The 19,090-nt window shown below is 37.1% G+C and overlaps 3 protein-coding genes across 3 annotated transcripts in view; 1 reads left to right on the plus strand and 2 right to left on the minus strand.

The window, feature by feature from the left end:
* The window catches only part of LOC109229190 (derlin-2.2), a 4,557-nt gene extending 483 nt beyond the window's left edge, over positions 1 to 4,074 (plus strand). Inside the window, exons 2-6 of the mRNA XM_019394535.1 lie at positions 194 to 293; positions 728 to 942; positions 1,038 to 1,121; positions 2,796 to 2,849; positions 3,606 to 4,074. Coding sequence (XP_019250080.1) covers positions 194 to 293; positions 728 to 942; positions 1,038 to 1,121; positions 2,796 to 2,849; positions 3,606 to 3,791 — 639 coding nt within the window. The 3' untranslated portion in view covers positions 3,792 to 4,074. The remainder of the gene's footprint in view (positions 1 to 193; positions 294 to 727; positions 943 to 1,037; positions 1,122 to 2,795; positions 2,850 to 3,605) is intronic.
* LOC109229189 (tobamovirus multiplication protein 1) lies at positions 4,495 to 13,715 on the minus strand. The gene is made up of 11 exons (XM_019394534.1): positions 13,366 to 13,715; positions 11,872 to 11,962; positions 11,740 to 11,792; positions 10,760 to 10,852; positions 10,613 to 10,684; positions 9,822 to 9,894; positions 9,695 to 9,740; positions 9,522 to 9,585; positions 5,692 to 5,745; positions 5,162 to 5,239; positions 4,495 to 5,033 (listed from the first exon to the last, which is right to left on the minus strand). Exons 1-11 carry the CDS (start codon positions 13,513 to 13,515, stop codon positions 4,941 to 4,943), a joined length of 867 nt encoding a protein of 288 aa, XP_019250079.1. The 5' UTR covers positions 13,516 to 13,715; the 3' UTR covers positions 4,495 to 4,940.
* On the minus strand, positions 18,472 to 18,876 carry LOC109230086. Its single transcript, XM_019395617.1, has one exon. It carries the CDS (start codon positions 18,874 to 18,876, stop codon positions 18,472 to 18,474), a length of 405 nt encoding a protein of 134 aa, XP_019251162.1.

Below are 19,090 nucleotides of genomic sequence, written 5' to 3' on the forward strand. Positions count from 1 at the left end.
GGGGGGTAATTTGGGATGTCGAAATTAGGGTAGAATGGATACGGAGGATTTATATAGCTGCCACCAAATAATTTGGTATTGTGGCATAGTTGATTGACTTTTGTACTTTTCTTGAAGCTGACTCTAACTAGTTTAGGACTGAGAGCTTAGTTGATTCATGATTAATTGATACTATTTTGGGTGTAAATTGCAGATTATATCTCCTTATAACTTGTACCTGAACCCCAAGTTGGTGGTGAAGCAATACCAGGTCTGGCGCCTCATTACAAATTTTCTCTACTTCCGGAAGATGGGTAATTTCTCCTCTCCCAGCAGCTTGCTTTTTGTTTCCCAAAAGATTATTTCCTCCTTTAAGCTTAGTGATAATTACTTTGTCTTAATCAGGCACAACTTTATTTGAACATCCATGCATCTATGAAGCGTTTATTGCCTTGGCTCTTTTGTTCAATAATTATCGTGGCTAAATACTGGGTTTAGCTAGATTTAATCCATAATGGAAAGCGGAAACTAGGCTTATCCTTGCCTCCTATCTAGTGCAGTCTGTGAATTTCCTGCTAATCCTCTATACAAGTTTCTCTTTCAATTATGTATTTTATATGCGGTGCATCAGAGATTACGAGATGAAGGCAGGGTCACTTATTTTGAGGAACACAGCAACATGGGAAAACATATTCTCACTCTTTTTTCTACCTTATTCTGATGTCCTTTTTCTTTATTGTGTTTTCAGACTTGGACTTTCTGTTTCACATGTTTTTCCTAGCTCGGTACTGCAAGCTTCTAGAAGAGAACTCCTTCAGGGGAAGGACAGCAGATTTCTTCTACATGCTCCTGTTTGGTGCAACTGTTTTAACAGGAATTGTTCTTGTCGGGGGGATGATACCTTATGTCTCAGAGTCGTTTGCAAGGATCATATTCCTGAGCAATTCACTGACATTTATGATGGTTAGATCCTCTGCAGTAGAACTCCATTCTGACTCAGCATTTGTGATCTGTCTTACCTTTTCCTTTTTCATCTTTTTGCTTCTTTCTGTTTGTAGGTTTACGTATGGAGCAAGCAAAATCCGTTCATCCACATGAGCTTTTTGGGTCTCTTTACTTTCACAGCAGCTTACCTGCCATGGGTTAGTGTCTATTACTTCATCCATCATATTTTGCTTTCACTAGTCTTCAGCTTTTAACTGCGGGAGTTGCTTCACCTGTGGTTTTTCCGGTAGAATCTTTGTGTTTCTTCTGCTAGGTATGAAATTAGCATTTTTCCATTTCATTGATGCAATCCTTAAGTAGGCTGCACTTACTCCAGATGTTTCCTCACTAGAGCTAAGCTGCTAAAGCCTCTCTAAAAATACATGCTGCAACCAGACACATCGCAGAACTCACTTGGTTCTTTTTTTCTTCTGATGTTTCACTTGAAAGAGCTACACTTCAAAGCTCATGCCTAGTGGATTTGGTTTTCCTTGTTTCTATGTGCTAGGAAGGATTTGGCTCAATGCATTTTACAGATGAAATTGAACATATAAACAAGGGAAACCACCTATGCTCTTTCTGATACAAAGGACTCGTGCATTTTGGCACAGAGGATGTGTGTTGCATGGTCTATTTATGTTGGCATGGTCAAAGATGCTTCTAATGTGAATTACTAGGAGATAATCATTAATTTGGTTCCATGACAGCAATGGATTTTGGCTTTAGGATGGCTTTCACAATATAACAGTGGACTGGCATAAAACTTGGGAAAACAGTTTAAGTTTGATAGCAGGTGTGACAACTAATTAGGACAAATGCTGAAATTATGAAGATTAATAATTAACTCTCAAAGAAAATATGCAGGGCAAGGAATATGTTACACGAGTGTTGTAAGTTGATAGTCTAGAAGACCACCAATTAGATGGTTGCAGTCATGTCTACCTGTTAATATGAGCAATCCTTATAAGTTGTGGCTTTTTACTCGTCTAAGTACCTAGTCTCTACTTCCGGTTACTTGGGAGAAAGAGTTTAACTACCTGGAATTTACCTTTAAAGGTATTAGTATCAACGTGGTAAAGCAGGCCATTGCAAACTATGTTTTTAAAGAAGCTTTCATAGGTTGCAATTGGGATAAAATATTTTGTAGTTGCTAAATGTGAGCTGTCAAACCCGAAGGGTTACAGCAGATCCATTACTAAAGTATTTTCCCCTTCATTCCTATTCAAATGGGCTTGGATGTGGGATGGTAGGCCCTTATCCATTCAGTTGTTGGTGTAGCATATGCAATCTTAAGTGGTCTTTTGCTGTCAAGATGGTAAACCTCGCAGTATGTTGATTTTGAAAATCAATGTTGACATGCTCAACTCATTGGCTGTCATTATTATGTCAAGGGGCTATTTCCAGAGCAATTTTCATGTTGTCTTTTCATCTTTTTAGCATATAGGATCTAACTGGCTTAAAACCCTCTCTAGGACATAGTACGGAGTTCTTCGTCAACGTAGTCTTGCACAAGAAAAACACACAGAGAAATCCAAAAACTGTCCCTTATATATAGCTCAGCCACTAGTGTCTCAAAGCACTCAGATATTTGAGAGACAATGATGTGTTCTTTCTTGAGAGGATTGCTAAAAGAATAGCGACATGCTGGTAGAAACACTTAATTGTTGAATTAATAGAATAAGGAATCCAGGATACTAATATTTAAATGACGGTCACAATCTTTTTATCTTGTTTCTTGAAGTGGGCAATCCACTTGTAGTTTCACTACAATGAAGTTTGATAGGTGTACTTGTGGCGGATAACTTAATCACACTTCTTTCCCCTTGTTGCAGGTTCTTCTGGGCTTCTCCGTGCTTGTTGGTGCCAGTGCTTGGGTGGATTTACTGGTACGCTTCTTGCAGCTTATGTGCTTGTAATAGGTTTTTGCCTGTTTTATCCTTGCTATAAAAAGAAAGGTTTTATTCAACAATATGAAACTCTAAAGTGGTTTAAAGTTACCAGGTTTTTACTCCTGGTTGAGCCTTCCTGTTGGATATCTTGCCTGAATCTTAGATAGAAATCCTGCCAGCCAGGATTTTTGACTTTCCCATTTAGAGAGAGAGCTTCCACTTCTTTTCTGCTTTCCCTAACTTTTAAGGATGTGTCAACACCTTCACCAACCAGCAATTTTCATGTTTTCTGCTCTGAGGATTTAGCCAAAAGTGAGGTGATAAGCCCCGAAAACTGGGTGCTGATACCGTAGTATATTCTAAGCAAAGCAAAGCAACTCAAATTTTGAGAATATTCTAAGCTAAGCAGAACAACTCGGTTGAACTAGGGAAGGCAGATTCTAGCATTTTAAGGCCTATTACTGTTTAGCCTACCAACTTTTCCTCATGCATTTCTTATATAACGAGATTTGAAATGGATAGTTAAACTCACGGATTTTTGTACATTCACTTTTGACTAGTTTCCTTTGTTGTCACAATACAGTATTATCCTAAGGATGCTTTTCTATTTGGACTTTCTACCTGCACCTGTACCTGTTGTTTTTATGCCAGTACTCTGTTGCCTGTACCTTGGTTTTTTTAAAACTCCTTTAGAGAAGTTTGAATATTCCTACTTCCATTGTGCTATACTGAAAGTGAATATTCTTGTTTCAGGGAATGATTGCAGGCCATGCTTATTATTTCCTGGAAGACGTCTATCCACGAATGACTGGTCGCAGACCCCTGAAAACACCAGCTTTTATCAAAGCAATGTTTGCTGACGAGCCGGTAGTGGTGGCTCGGCCAGCTAATGTGCACTTTGCTGCTCCTCCTGTCGATGAAGTTCCACAAATTCGATGAGCTCATTATATAAGTAGACCAGTGGCACTGGCTTCAGTTTCTGTAAATTGACCCTAGATATTTGGTTGGAGGGAATCAAGGTTATAGTTGGTATTGTCGATGATGATTGTGCTGGTTACCTGTCTTCATTCCTTGTCAAATTGTTGGTGTGTTGTTTACACTTTGCAATTTGGGTTTGAAGATGCTTTTTGTGGGAGAATTGCGGGCTGGTATGGAAAAATGACTTTTCTAACAGAAATTATTTCATTAGTGTATACATGAATGGAGCGTTCGTTTTCCTCTCTCTTGGTCTTACAAATCCGTTGTTTGGTGTTACTTTTCCTGCTGGCCAATTGCTGATTTTTGGTATTAGAGGGCTGCATTATTAAGTTTTAACCAAGACGTTGTACCTAATTTTTTTTCTTCAGTTTGGGAGTACATCCATTGACAAGCGGAAAACCAAAAATTTATCAATTTGCTGTACTAGGAAAAAACCAAAACTGTGTTATTGTTGACGCTGTAAATTAGAAACAACTGACTACCTAGGCCTTTGATCTAGTGGTTAGATTGAAGCGTAAACTTTGTTAAACGAAAGTTAATAGTATGGACTCTGCCGCATGATATTTAAGCGAAAACGAGCAGAGAAGCACACCTTTTAGTCATCGAATTTCAAGGCACACTGGCTCTCCAGGATTTCTCAGTTAAAGAAAAGACAGAAGGGAAAAAGAAAAAAAAGTGCTCTAGCCTAGTAGGCAAATAGTCACTACAGAGGGCATTGCCATTATTCAAATGGTGAAAGTTACATCCGTACGATCTTACAGTATAGGAAACAGTTAGAATAAAACAGTACAAAAGATGACACTGAGGTAACCCTGTTGCATCATTACATCAGGGCTTCAATACTTTTCACAAACTTGTGGAACAATTAATAACCAAAATGTTAAAGATTCGTCTGATGCTTCACGCCACAACCACAGAAACAATACAATATAGGTAAAACAGCTTAAGCTTTGTTCAACAACTGGGGAAAGACTTGATATCATTGGCCTTTCTACAAAATCAATGCACCTGGACCCTTTTTGCGGCTCCATTTTTCCTGCAGAACTCCACTTAGCTTCTGCAGCGGCAACCATGTGAAAGTGTAGGACTGACGATAAAAGTTTGCTGCAGCTAACTGATTGGGTGGTATTGTGCAGATACTCTTTTTGGAGGCAATTTTCGCAGGATGTATAGCACAAGTGCTGAAGGAAGAATTTCTACAAGCTGCCACCGAAAAGAATGTGATCAGAGAGAGAGAGAGAGAGAGAGAGAGAGAGAGAGAGAGAGAGAGAGAGAGAGAGAGAGAGAGAGAGGCAAGCGTAAAGAGCATGGAATAACGGAATAAGGCATACCAGGTAGTATATCAGATTCAGAACAGGATGGTCCAAGACATCAAGAGATGCGTCAGAATCAAAAGCAGACAACGCAACCTGCAGGAGCCACAAATTAGACATAGCAAAGACGCTCATGCGCACGAAAGTAACTGCTGTTTAGAGATTTGAGGCAGGTCTGGCTCTCAAGTTCAAAGCAACATTTACTTTAAACCTGATATACTTTCCCTTTTCTTGATCATGTTCCTATTATAAGGTCTTCTTTTTTCGTTTCTTTTATTTTTCCTGGGGAGTAGTTTGGGTCATTTTCGGCTGAAGCCTGAAGGCATATGTGATATGTCACAGCCTTTTATCTCATAAAAATAGCCTTAATGTTTTCACCTCTTACAAGCAAAAACACCAATTGTATAAAACCTCGTTTCCCTGTTTGGACCTTCCCATGGGAAGCTAAGGTATACCAATTTGCAAAACTTTATAATGGAGTTAGGACGATATTATACTATGGACACTAAAATGTTGACCAGCATTGAGAGAAGAGGAAACATATGTACCACGAAGCAGCTAATGAGGAAACAGGTGAAACATATGGCAGTCACAGATCCAACCTGCAATCATATGCATACATCATATTATGTGAACCAATTTAGAGTAAGAGATGTTAAAAACTACAAGTCATGCATTATCTACCATGTTATGCATGTGTTAAGCAACATTGAGCTAAATGAAACTTCAGATAACACAAACATATCCACATCACAATCTTTAACGGTGATGTAGAAGAGGTTGTTAGAACAAGTAGATATATCATGAAAATGTTTTCTGGAGATTGGCCACTAATTATCAATTAAGAAAAGAAAATAGACACTCCGTAGGTTCACCAATAATGACAAAAAATTTATCTCTTCATAAAAATCATAAATTAAAATTGTGTTTCCAATTTATCGCACCAAACTTAGATATACTTCCGCCTGTTGATTATTCATCAGCGGAGAAGAAAAGGAACTCGGCCAAGAGTAGTTTGTTTTCAGTTAATGCTGATTGTTGGGGAGAGGTGATTAGGCAGGACATGGCTAGAATGCGGATTTCCGAGGACATGGCCCTTGATAGGAAAGTCTGGAGGTCTAGTGTCAGGGTTGTAGGATAGGGGCTTCTAGAATTTTTCGTNCCCCTTATGGTAGTTACTGGTCGATATATTTGCATGCCATTTTATTTATGGTTTATGTTTAGATAATTATTTATGTGATTTCTGCTGGAGTTACTAATGCTCTTTTGTTTTTTGTTTTTGTTTTCCTTTTCCTTTTCCTGAGCCGAGGGTCGATTGGAAACAGCCTCTCTGCCCTTTCGGGTAGGGGTAAGGCCTGTGTACGTATTACCCTCCCCAGACCCCACCTTGTGGGACTATACTGGGTAGTTGTTGTTGTTGTTGTTGCTGTTTATGAAGATAATCTAGCAAGTATTCTGAGATTGTGAAGCGGAGTACTTCCCTACAAGTTTATTTGGGGCAATAACTAGGAGCTGAATACAAGGATTTAGGGGTGTGATGGGGAAGTAAATCTTTTTTTGTGTGTGGATAAAAGAGGTGTCTCCAGCTTGCATACACCTCGACTATTCTATCAGGCAACTATATCCTCTTACCGGTAAAGGTACGGGGATGAGAAGCAATCACCCAATATTGCCTCTACTGAGGTACAGAAGATGTGAAAGGAAATCAGCCCCTTGAAAGAAGCGATATTTCTCATATGGGTAAAGGATGAACTTAAAAATAGGTACAACATGGATCCTCACATATCTAATATCACAAGTCTAATAGGGAAAGCTTTAGACTATCAGTAAGTGTCTTATGTCCAATGGTTATGGAGATTTAATACCAAAAAATTTTGAGATGTGGAAGGGGAGATCAATGCATAATATGGAATTGATGGACAATGATGCACTAAAGCAGCAGTCACATCTTTTTATGGAGTTTACAGTAGGGAGACAAATAGGAAATTCTTGGAGAGAGTTTGAAGTGGTGGTAGGGTCAAAGTGGGTAACGACGGAAGAGCAAGACTATGGCAAAACAAACCTTTGGAAACCAGCACTCTGAAACAACTATTCCCAGATTTATATAATCTTGTATTTAACAAGGGTGTTCGGTGTACTATTGCAGAACGCTTCAAAAGAGAATGCTGGAGTCTTCAACCTTGAATAAGTTATCAATACTCGGCACAGAGTGCTAGTGTGGTAATAGCTAAATTAGCCTGAGTGATAGCACGGGATCATTAGCCTGACTCCCTCCTTTGTATGTCAATGATGACAGGAAAATCCTTAGTTAAAGCATGCTATGTTTGTTGTTAAGGATGAATTCTGGTCTATTGGCTCAAAGAACATGGAAGATGACTTGGAGGACGAGAGCTAGTTCCAAAGTGGCTGGTTTTGGACAGTGGCCTGAATAAAACTGTCACGACAAGGTGCCGTCCTATCCTTGTTTTTTACCATTTTAGAATTTGATTTGAATATAGACACAATCTCAGGAATAGTCTTACTCTATCTGTCCATTTGAATGTTATCTGGGCTAAATATAGTAGTCAGTCACTGCAAGCTAACAGTATAATATAGCAGAACGATCCCAGGACAAGGAAATTGATCAACGGAATCAGACATCAAGTCTAAGAATTCCCCCCCCCTACCCCCCCCCCCCCCCGGGTGCCTATAGGGAGGAGAACGTAGTGAGGAACAAATCTTATGCCTTACATGCAAATATGTTCTATGCCAAACCAAAAACACAAACAAGGTCTTTGTATTTACAAAGTAAAAAGATAAATGTGTAAATACACAAACCTCATGAAGCTTCTTTCTCCTCCCTTTAGATTCAATTGGAAAGCGGCGCAGCATGAGAAACAACCTGATGATTGTAAAAACTTGTAAATACGAATTCCCAATGAACAGTGTCTAAGGTAGTTAAGAACAGTAAATTAAAGATAAATGCACAAAGAAATAGCACTTAAATGCACCTTCCACCATAGAGCAGAAAGCCCAATGCTGCAATAAATGATACAACTGCACCAAAGAAACATGCAACGTTAATCTAACTTTCAGTAAAATAGGGCAAAAGGAGAAAACAAATAGAAAGAGATTCACCTGCTATAAATATCTTCCCAATGAATTCCACNAACCATAGTTGAACTTTTTGGTGAAGGCGCATAGCCTGTCTTGGTTCAACCGTAGTTGAACTTTTTGGCGAAGGCGCATAGCCTGAGTCCCGTTTCAACCGTAGTTGAACTTTTTGGTGAAGGCGCATAGCCTGTCTTGGTTCAACCGTAGTCGAACTTTTTTGGTGAAGGCGCATAGCTTGAGTCCCGGTTCAACCGTAGTTGAACTTTTTGGTGAAGGCGCATAGCCTGTCTTGGTTCAACCGTAGTTGAACTTTTTGGTGAAGGCGCATAGCCGGTCTTGGTTCAACCGTAGTTGAACTTTTTTGGTGAAGGCGCATAGCCTGAGTCCCGGTTCAACTGTTGTTGAACTTTGTCGATCTTTGATGACGAAGGCTCATGGCCTGAGTCCCAATTCAACTGTTGTTGAACTTTGTCGATCTTTGATGACGAAGGCTCATGGCCTGAGTCCCAGTTCAACTGTTGTTGAACTTTGTCGATCTTTGATGACGAGGGCTCATGGCCTGAGTCCCATATTGTGGGTATTGAGTGCTGAAGCTCGGTTTGGATTCGAGACCTTGAGCGGCTCATCCGTTGTCTTCCCAACCAGGGTTTATAGGCTGTCTTGAGGCGACTCTCAGCTCGAGATATCTCCGTGCCGGTTTCTGGCCGGAGCTCGTATCAGGGATGTGGGAGATGCCTTACAGAGACCTTCCCTTAGGAGGGGTGGGGGGCTTCTTCTTTTTGTTTGCACTATCTGAGATCGGAGAGAGAGAGAGGACTTAGATCTTGATTTGAGATCTTCGAGTTCCATCGGCTTGATATGCCGCTTTGGCTTGTTTATGCGGGGTTGTTGTTCCTTTTCCGGCGTTTCTTTCCTTTTGGTCCATGGAAGAACTACGCGATTTTGCTATGAAATCCCCACAGATGGCGCCAAATTGTTTGCTCAAAAGTTATCACATATCTTATGAGTATAAAACAATATAAATAAATCACGGGAAAATCATAGCAAATCGTAATAATCCACTGGACCAAGCGAAGAACATGAAAATAAGTACGCAAGGTTAGGAGAAGAAATCTTAACAACTTTTATTGATAATATTTGTTTGGTCTGCCTNCCTATAGGGAGGAGAACGTAGTGAGGAACAAATCTTATGCCTTACATGCAAATATGTTCTATGCCAAACCAAAAACACAAACAAGGTCTTTGTATTTACAAAGTAAAAAGATAAATGTGTAAATACACAAACCTCATGAAGCTTCTTTCTCCTCCCTTTAGATTCAATTGGAAAGCGGCGCAGCATGAGAAACAACCTGATGATTGTAAAAACTTGTAAATACGAATTCCCAATGAACAGTGTCTAAGGTAGTTAAGAACAGTAAATTAAAGATAAATGCACAAAGAAATAGCACTTAAATGCACCTTCCACCATAGAGCAGAAAGCCCAATGCTGCAATAAATGATACAACTGCACCAAAGAAACATGCAACGTTAATCTAACTTTCAGTAAAATAGGGCAAAAGGAGAAAACAAATAGAAAGAGATTCACCTGCTATAAATATCTTCCCAATGAATTCCACAGTGCTATTGTCATTGACCCAGAGGTAAACCCAGATACATGCCTGACCAAAACCATTTTTCAGTTGTATTTAGTTTATTGCCTGAGATAAAATCTAGAAGATTCAAGCAGCTAGTTAGCTTTTGAGACAAGTGGTCTGTCGGGAATATTTTTCCAAGAAATCAAGAATAATAGACAGCTTTATTTATTTAGAAGTGGACCCATTCTTTAGGAAAAGGGAGAAAGCTAGAGTCCTCAGGTACTGGAATTAGGAGTATCTAGCCCTATTTCAAGGCTAACTTTGCAAATGGTTTTTTAAATATTTATTGCAAGATCTAGGAAAGATATATATCCAACTGCTTTAAAGAAAATTAAAGGTATAATCGGGGCCAAACCATAAATATTTGATAATGAAAGTAGGACCAGTTAGAAGGGAATGGAGGGCCAAGAGGAGAGGCCCTTGTCTCTGAAATGAAGCTATTCTCCAAACATGTTAAACCAAGGTGAATAAGGCATAACATTTTTAGGGACAGAAGAGTATCTCTGAATTCAACATATTAAGTAGCATACATATGGCTGCATATTTTGTGAGACCACCTATGCAAGGAGTTATCAACTAGGACAAACTGACTCGCTTGAAAGAATCTTAAAAGAATTCACATATTACTAACACACAAACAAAACAAGTACTCCATGAACAATAACACTTGATCGACTATATTTCCTTATGAACAACCATGATGTCCAAAAGCATATGAAGAGAGGACAAGTTTGTAGCAAACCTGAATGAAGTACATTGCACCATTTATTGAAATATAAGAGATTCTGAGTTTATCTGTTGGTAAACTCCTAGCCTGCCATTACATAAACGCACGAGTTAGAATTGAAAAATCACCAGTTTGCATGCAAGATGCTACAACTTCACTTGCCTGGTGATATATCTCAGCCCAAAATAGAACCAGGAGAGTAAATGTTGAAAAGAAAAGGAGCCCTGGTAGGTCCAATATTGCCAGAGTCAGCACCTGGTGTAATGCGGAGCAAATCTAACATCAGTAAACAATTAAGCTGCAGCTTAAGAGACAGATGTTGTATGTTATTTATTTCATTTTCTCAGGCCATCAGCCTAAAAGTGACAGTAGTGCAGTAGCCCACCACATCCAAATGAAGAAAAGAGATCATAGAAGTCGTAATTCTGGAAGTGCTATCAGTCGATTAATGTATTGATAAGAGAAAATTCATCACGATAAAATGATAGTCAAAGCTAAATGTTCGACGTGGCAAAAGTACAGTGCTGCAGAGAAAGTAAAAACCCAAACACTTGAACAAATGCTATCGTAGTCAAACCAAAAGTTTACAGCAAGTAAAGGATGGGGTAATTGTGTGATAAGCTTCAAACTGAAAAATGAAAGACAGAAAGAATCTAGTGAGCTTTTCAATCAAATTAGCTCACATATTAAACAAAAAGATCCGACATAATTGCTGTACTGCTCTAGTGCTATTAAACTATATAAGCAGCCAAACAGCAGGATGAACTTCCGAATGAATAAATTAAGAGGTAAGGAATCGGAAATGTCAAACTACGCTCCAAGTTAAGAGAGCCAAAGATATAAGATAGCCTGCAGCTCGAAGTAGCAACAAAAGAGTCATGCACTTCCACTTGAAAATGGTCCCATCAGATGAAAACTTTGATGGGTACAGCTTTAACTTAATTCTGATTTCCCATAGTTCCTAGATTAGTTGAAAAACTATAAAGAAAAGAATAAATAGTTCGAGAAAAGGGTTAAAAAAGGATAAGAACAAGGTAACATTCAAGTTGGCATGCATTGTCGGGTTCTATTGAAAACGAACTGAACATAACAAGAAAGAGATCGACAATTAAAAAGTTACTTTCAGGTAAAAAAGAACATACCTTAGGATGGAAGAGAAACACTTGTTTGTGAAATCCAAAGACAATAGCACGAACTGAAAGAAAAAAGATTTGAATTTAAAACTATTTCCGGATAAACAGGGGCAGGACGATTTGCTTGACCTGAATCCTTACCTCCATTTACAACAAAGTTCATCAGATGGAAAACCTTTTGTGTTGTCCAACCATACTCGGGTACCCTCAATTCGATCCTTATTAATTGAATCTGCACATAATCAACTCATACACTCAACCCAAAGCCCAAAACACTAAGCATCACGGAAAAAATACGTATTTTACACATGCAGCATTAGGTATATACTTTATCTGAAACATATTTATCAATCAAAAGTATGAAAAACCATCCTTCCATGATAGTCATCTGCTTATAGAAAAGTATTTAAGCCCACATGAACCGAGTAGTCCACAATACTCACATCAGACATTAGATGAAAGATCAAAGCTTTGAGGATACAGTCATATCAGATAGATGAAGAGCATCTACGTGATAATTGGTGAAGAAATAATTTGGAAATCTCACATAGCTATTCAGACGGGATCTAGGATTCTATAACATGGTTGCATCACTAAAGAAAAAAGAAAAAAAGAAAGTATTAAGTGGGAATCAATCCCCGTTCCTTCGGGTAAATAACTCAGCGTTCAACCAAGTGCAACATTCAGCCTTATTGGAGCACGGAGCTAGTAGATAATTTTAGATCAATTCTACGAAATATGTACGTAAAATACCTAGTTTGGCAAAACAACCATGGGTTCACGTGCACGGTAACTTGGGCAATGAATACGCCCCTCTAGCTAACAGAGACCGAAATTGCCATAAACATCTTAAGGCTGTGCAGAATCCAGAGAAAATAAAGGACAGTACAAAAAGAAAAGTATTGAATTTGACCCTAAATATAGCTAGTCAATAGTCTTAAGCTAACAGTCAAACTGAACCTACATGAACTATGACTAACCAGTCAGTCCACTGCTAAATATCTTCAGCCACATACTAAAAGCACCAAATATCCCGTAATTATCTTAATGGAAGACCCCTCAAATACACTTCATAAACACACATCCTTAAACCATATTTTTGTGTAACATCCCAAAAAAGAAGTAAAAGCTACACTGCACTATTTCATTCCAACAGTTTCCCAAGATTTTTCATTTCTAACAGCAGCTATGAAAAATCCCAACTTGCAGCAAGTACTAGAAAAAAATCTATTTTGATTGTCAAATTCACAAACAAGAAAAAAACCAATCTTGACATAACCCCCACATCAATTTACATACAAAATCCAAATGTCTATTTATACAAACAAAAGAGTAGAAAGAGAGGGAGAAAAATATAAGAAAAAAGTAAAAGCTAAACTCCATTATTCATTTCTACAGTTTCAAGATTTTCCATTTCTAACAGCAAATACCAAAAATCCCAACTTGGAGCAAGTTTTGAAGTGTATAACATTGGAAAAATAAAAGGAACATAAAAAAACCAATCTTGACACAAACCCACATCAAATTAACATACAAAATACAATCTTGACACACCCCAACATCAAATTAACATACAAAATACAAAATCAAAGTGACTATTTATATAAACAAAAGAGCAGAAGGAGAGAAAATTACAAGGGCAACGGCTGAGACAAGAGCATAGGAAGCACAAAGAGAGTAAAAAATCCCATCTTGCCACTGAAAGGACTCGTTGATCTGGTCCCACCAGTTGGTCGTCGGACCGGCGATGTCAATCGGCGACGACCCAAGTGGCAACCTCGTCATTTCACCTTTCCCAGGTAACCAACCCCCTACTTCTGTCCTTTAGAATTGGTCGGCCTCAAAGAAGTCAAAAACTGATGATGCTATAAACAAACAAGAAAAACTAAGGAACGTGCTGAGGTGCTATACACACATGAAAATAGTGGCACAGACCTGTACAATCAATCATAAATGGAGAACCTTTAACCTTTGTGACTTGTGTAGTACTAAGATATTTACTCCTAATTTCTTACTTGGTGGATATTTTAATTGGTCCAGCTAGTCAATTTTGAATGTAAACATCAAACCAAAACATTAAATAATTAAGCATCAATTCAAATTAGTTAGAGCTGCCTTTTACAATTTGACTATAAAAAAAAAGATTATGCGAATCTGTATTATTTTTTATTTCAAATATGTACTTAAAAAAATTGTGTCTTGTATTTTATTTTCAAATGCTGTCAAATTATTGTTTTCATTTCGTTTTATTTCATATGAGATTAGGGTTGTGCATAATTTGGTAAATACCGAATTATAGTACCGAAATCGTAAATTTGGTATTTGGTATACGGTATTTTGGTATTTGGTATGGTATTTGGTTTAAGTTTTTTAAAAAAAAAAAATGGTATTAGGTATGGTATTTGATATTTTTAAAATAAAATACCGAATACCGATACCGTACCGAAATATATAGTATTATATTACACAAAACATATATTATCAACTATAACATAAATATAAAAAATCTTAAATTTTACTTTCCTTTATTCTCAAAGTTCATCAATTAACTCTAAACAAGTAACAAGACATTTCTAATGATCAAATATTCTTTTATGTATAATTTTCTCTATTTGGGTCGATATTTGCTATGTTTGGAAAAATATTTTGTCACCAAACATTTTCAGTTTTGTATTTTTGAGTACTTTAATTAAGAATATTAGAGTGTATGGCTTTATGCACTAGTTAGTATTCAAACTGAATAAACCGAAGTACCGAACCAAAACCAAAACCGAAAGGAGAAAAATCGAACCATACCGAATTTAATTAGGTACCGGTATTGGTATAGGATTTTAAGAAATCGAATACCGAAAATACTGAACCGAAATGTCTAAATACCGTACCGTACCGACCGGCGAACACCCTATGAGATAAGTACCATTTTTGGGTTTGTTGGAAAAAAATATATTTTTATATTTGAAAATCTTTAATTTTATCATCCTTATATTATCGTTAATGACTCTTTTATAAAAATTACATGGCATGTTGAAGACCATAAGATTTTAGGATTACTGTATTATACATATATACATACATATATTATGTGTCACACAATTTTTTCTTAATTAAATTTGTGTTCAATCTAACACGATTACGTAAGTAATGATATGGAAGAAAGACTTGCTTTTCTTCTAAGGTCAACCTATCTATATCCCTTTTATTCAAACATAGGGCTAGACTTATAGATAGAAACATCAAATGGAAGTTATTATTATATACTTACTGCTGTTCTGTTAGAGGTAATAATGCCCTTTTCGAAATTTACTTGAAAGGTGATTTCTAAATTGGTTTAGTCATAAAAGAATGAATGGATTGATCTTCTTGAATAAGAATTTGGAAAGAAGGGGGAGGTAGATTAGTAAAATTTTAAACATTTGCTAAACTAAGTAGTAACTAACTTTAATCTACAATCAATTTATGATTTAAAAATAGGGATTCAAAACTAACTCCCTATTTCTAAATATATGATAGATTTTTTCGTGCAACACATAAATAAATGAATAAATAAAAATGATGGTTACGATATTTTATGGTTGTAAGCCGGCATAGACCGAAAGCCAAACACAAATTCCAAGTCCACAAAAACCAAGCCTGTGAATTGTTATTTTATTGGGAAAATCCAAAGCAAGTAATAAAAAGTTTCTATCACTTTCTTCGGTTTGCTCCGTAAACTTTCAAGCTTATGGTTCTGTGCTATCATGCTACGGATGAGAAAAGAGAATCAAACGGACTAAATTGTTATCGTCTTTGCTCTTTGATTTATGAAAATAAAGCTCCTATATGATACTCAATAATTACATTTTGCTTATAGCTAATTAAGTCATTCTCATATATATTACCATAGGGTAGGTAGGAAGAAAGATTAACCAACAATTGAGCTTCATCCAAGCTAATAAAATTAACACGTATATTATTACAAGAAAAATCACAATGAAATAATAAACTATTACAAACATGGATCAAGCACTAATTCGTTACGGATTAAAGTGTCTTGTGACTTATGGTCTTTACTTAGTACTGACCATGTCTTTGCACATGCTAACATACTCTGAAAGAAATTTGTCAACAGTAGAAATTACTCCCTCCGTTCCAAACTTCATTTTTTTCTTAAACTCCGTATCCAATCAAACATATGGGAAGAGCTATGTATATGAGAAGACTATGTATTACAACCAGTCAAAGTCTCTAATGATTTAACGTTCAGGAACTTAACTATAACTAACATACTCTGAAAGTAATTTTCCGCAAATTAATATAGTCAATGTACTATTGGGCCATTTTGGGCCGCGAAATGAATCAAATTTGGACTACTTTGGTGGGGTGCGCCAGGCCCGTGCAATAGTGCAACACATGGGCGACGCTCAAGAGCCCAGGTAGCAAGCTACCTTAATGGACTCTTCCTCTAAAAAAATTAAGTTAATATCGTTTGAGCCGATGACTCACATAACTGATAAGAACAGATACTACACTTGATCTTAGCCAAAAGGCCGAGAAAGGTATGTTATGAACTGTGGCCCGTTTGGCGTTTTATAATGTTGTAGCTTCCCTGTTCCTTAGTCTGTTTAGCGATATGGGACTACTGAACAAACGCTCTGCTATTTGCTGGAAAATGTACTACGCCAGAAATTAGCACTAAATTAACCAGAAAAAAAAATATAATACTTTTTTATACGTGCATTTCAAATTGTATTTCCTCCAAGTGTCTATTAATATGGCGTTTATTTGTTTTTGATAGTTAAAATTTGTAATAACTTTGAATGGATTAATATCCTTTCAGATATGATTTCTCAATTATGTTCAAGTTCCTCTTCTTGAATCTTGATCAAATTTAGACTTTTTTGGAGGGGTGTGCCAGGCCCATGCAATAGTGCAACACATGGGCGACGCACAAGAGCCCAAGTAGCAAGCTACTTTAATGGACTCTTCCCCTTAAAAAATTGAGTTAATATCATGTGGACCGATGACCCACATATCAGATATTAAACTGATAAGAACAGATACTACACTTGATCTTAGCCAAAAGGCCGAGAAAGGTATGCTTTGAACCGTGGTCCGTTTGGCCCTTTAAAATACTGTAGCTTCCCTGTTCCTTAGTCCCTTCAGCGATATGGGACGGCTGAACAAACGCTCTGCTTAGCAGTAAATTAACCAGAAAATAATAATAATACTATAGTCTTTTATACGTGCATTACAAATTGTATTTCCTGTAAGTGTCTATTAATACATGGAGTTTATTTGTTTTAGATAGTTAAATAAATACTTTAATAAAAAGAACAAAAGTTTGAAGAAACTACATAGAATTTTAACTGTTGAAATCAGCTATGCTCAGTAGATTCTGAACAGTCTTACTTAAGTGGGTGTTTTAGCTTTTGATGCTCAAGAATCAAGCCTAATGTTTTGAAGATCCAAATTCTATCTTTCAAGAATTCGTCATAATCTGAATAATGTATATGAAGATGATATAAAATTTCCTTTTCCGGGTGAAAAGTTTTATGTAACTTAGCTATAAGTGCAGCCATGATTAGCCAAGATTAACTTGAGGAATTTTTTCTGCTTGTAGCCGCAAGAGATTGTAACTAGAATTGTGTGTAAGATGAATCTTCTCTCTGATTTTTAACAAATAGCAGTATTTATATAGTCAAGACAGCAGAGGAACAGCCCTAAGGTTATTGCAGACTCTGGACATTTGTAACTTTTGAGTAATAAAAATGAACAGACCCGTGGCTTCAAGAGTGTTTGCTCAAAAGTTATCACATATCTTATGAGTATAAAACAATATAAATAAATCACGAGAAAATCATAGCAAATCGTAATAATCCACTGGACCAAGCGAAGAACATGAAAATAAGTACTCAAGGTTAGGAGAAGAAATCTTAACAACTTTTATTGATAATATTTGTTTGGTCTGCCTCTCCATGAAGAGGTTCAGAGCCTTACAATGGTCTTTTCTCTTCCCATAAGATGGGTGTATTTTTCTCTTCTCTCTCTCTTTTGTGAATAGTGGTGAAGAAGCAGCCCCCTTTCTAGGGCTTCCACTCTTAGTATTTATAGATGTGAACTTCGTGAGCTGGCAATAAATGGCCGTGGCCATGCTGAGGTTCCGTCCCCATGGGGAATGAATGGGCCGTGCCCTCGTAGATTAAATCAGACAAGAGTCGAATCCTGTTATGAATAAGTGGCCATACCACTTATTAATTATGGATTAGCTCAAGACGAGATTAGCTCCGTTAATTACCGTGAGATCGGATTTTGACCCATACAAAGAGTTTATGTTGTTTCCAATTGCATCTTGTAGTATATGTGCATAAAAATCATAAAGGATAAATCTATAACATGAATGAATACAAGATGAAGATCTACATGAACAGCCAGAAAGTTCGTTCGCTGCAGGCTAAGAAATGAGAATGTTCACCTCATATCAATCATCAAATATGAATTCTCAACTATGTTCAAGTTTCTCTTCTTGAATCTTGATCCAGGGATATCTTCAAATTTCTTCCAGTCTCTTTTGGTCTGCACAAAACATGTTTTATGTTGCATTTCTTGCTCACTTTCGACAAGAAACAAAAATGTTAACATATATTAACACAATCTTTCTTTAGGCCTAGCAATCAATCAGAACACAAGAGTTTTGGCTAAAGAACAAGGCAGAATTCATTCTCTACAAAATCCAATGAGAAAAGTAACAAAAGTTCAAAGCTTCTATGAGAGTGTTACTTCTTCCTCAAATCTCTTGGAATCAACCTTAAGATTTCTATAACTGAACCCTGGGATTTCATACATCCTAGAGTTCTCAGAAACTTCAACCATAGAACACATTGCAGGTAATCCACCACCACTACCTCTTCTCTTCTTCTTTCTCCATTTCATCGTCAAGAACCCGAAACTAGGCCAAGAACTGCTACCACCCGAATTTATTTCCACTGTACTCTTCTGGGGTTTGTTATTAGAACTTCCTCTACAGTCCGGCTCGAGTCTTCTAAAATACTCAATCTCCTTCTTCAAAAGTGATCCTACAGTTCCTCTTGTGCCTACCTCAACCGGCACACTTGCACTCATTTTATCAGAGAACCTACTAGTGATGCTGCTAGTAGCTCTGTATAACATTTTTTTGAGAGTCTTGTTTGTGAAGAATAAATTGGCAGTATTTTTTAAGTCATAGTTATGGTGGTAGGGATGATATTTGCTTGCATTAAGGAGCAACTATTCTATAGTGCTAATGATAGTGTTTATAGACAATGCTTTTTTGTTGAAAGTGGACAGCGTGAGGCTCTGCATAATTGTAACAGTGGATGATGGAGATGTAATCATCAACCAAACT

The sequence above is a fragment of the Nicotiana attenuata genome, chromosome 7 (assembly GCF_001879085.1).
Source record: "Nicotiana attenuata strain UT chromosome 7, NIATTr2, whole genome shotgun sequence".
In the NCBI taxonomy this organism is placed as follows: Eukaryota; Viridiplantae; Streptophyta; class Magnoliopsida; order Solanales; family Solanaceae; genus Nicotiana; species Nicotiana attenuata.

Excerpts from the sequence above, each read along its gene's own strand:
- LOC109229189 (XM_019394534.1), bottom strand. The coding sequence starts at position 13,515 with ATGACGAGGTTGCCACTTGGGTCGTCGCCGATTGACATCGCCGGTCCG. Across the intron at positions 9,741-9,821 it reads TGGGAAGATATTTATAGCAG|TTGTATCATTTATTGCAGCA; the intron begins GTGAATCTCTTT and ends TCTTTGGTGCAG. Across the intron at positions 5,240-5,691 it reads TCCTCATTAGCTGCTTCGTG|GTTGCGTTGTCTGCTTTTGA; the intron begins GTACATATGTTT and ends TGGCTCCTGCAG.
- LOC109230086 (XM_019395617.1), bottom strand. The coding sequence starts at position 18,876 with ATGTTATACAGAGCTACTAGCAGCATCACTAGTAGGTTCTCTGATAAA.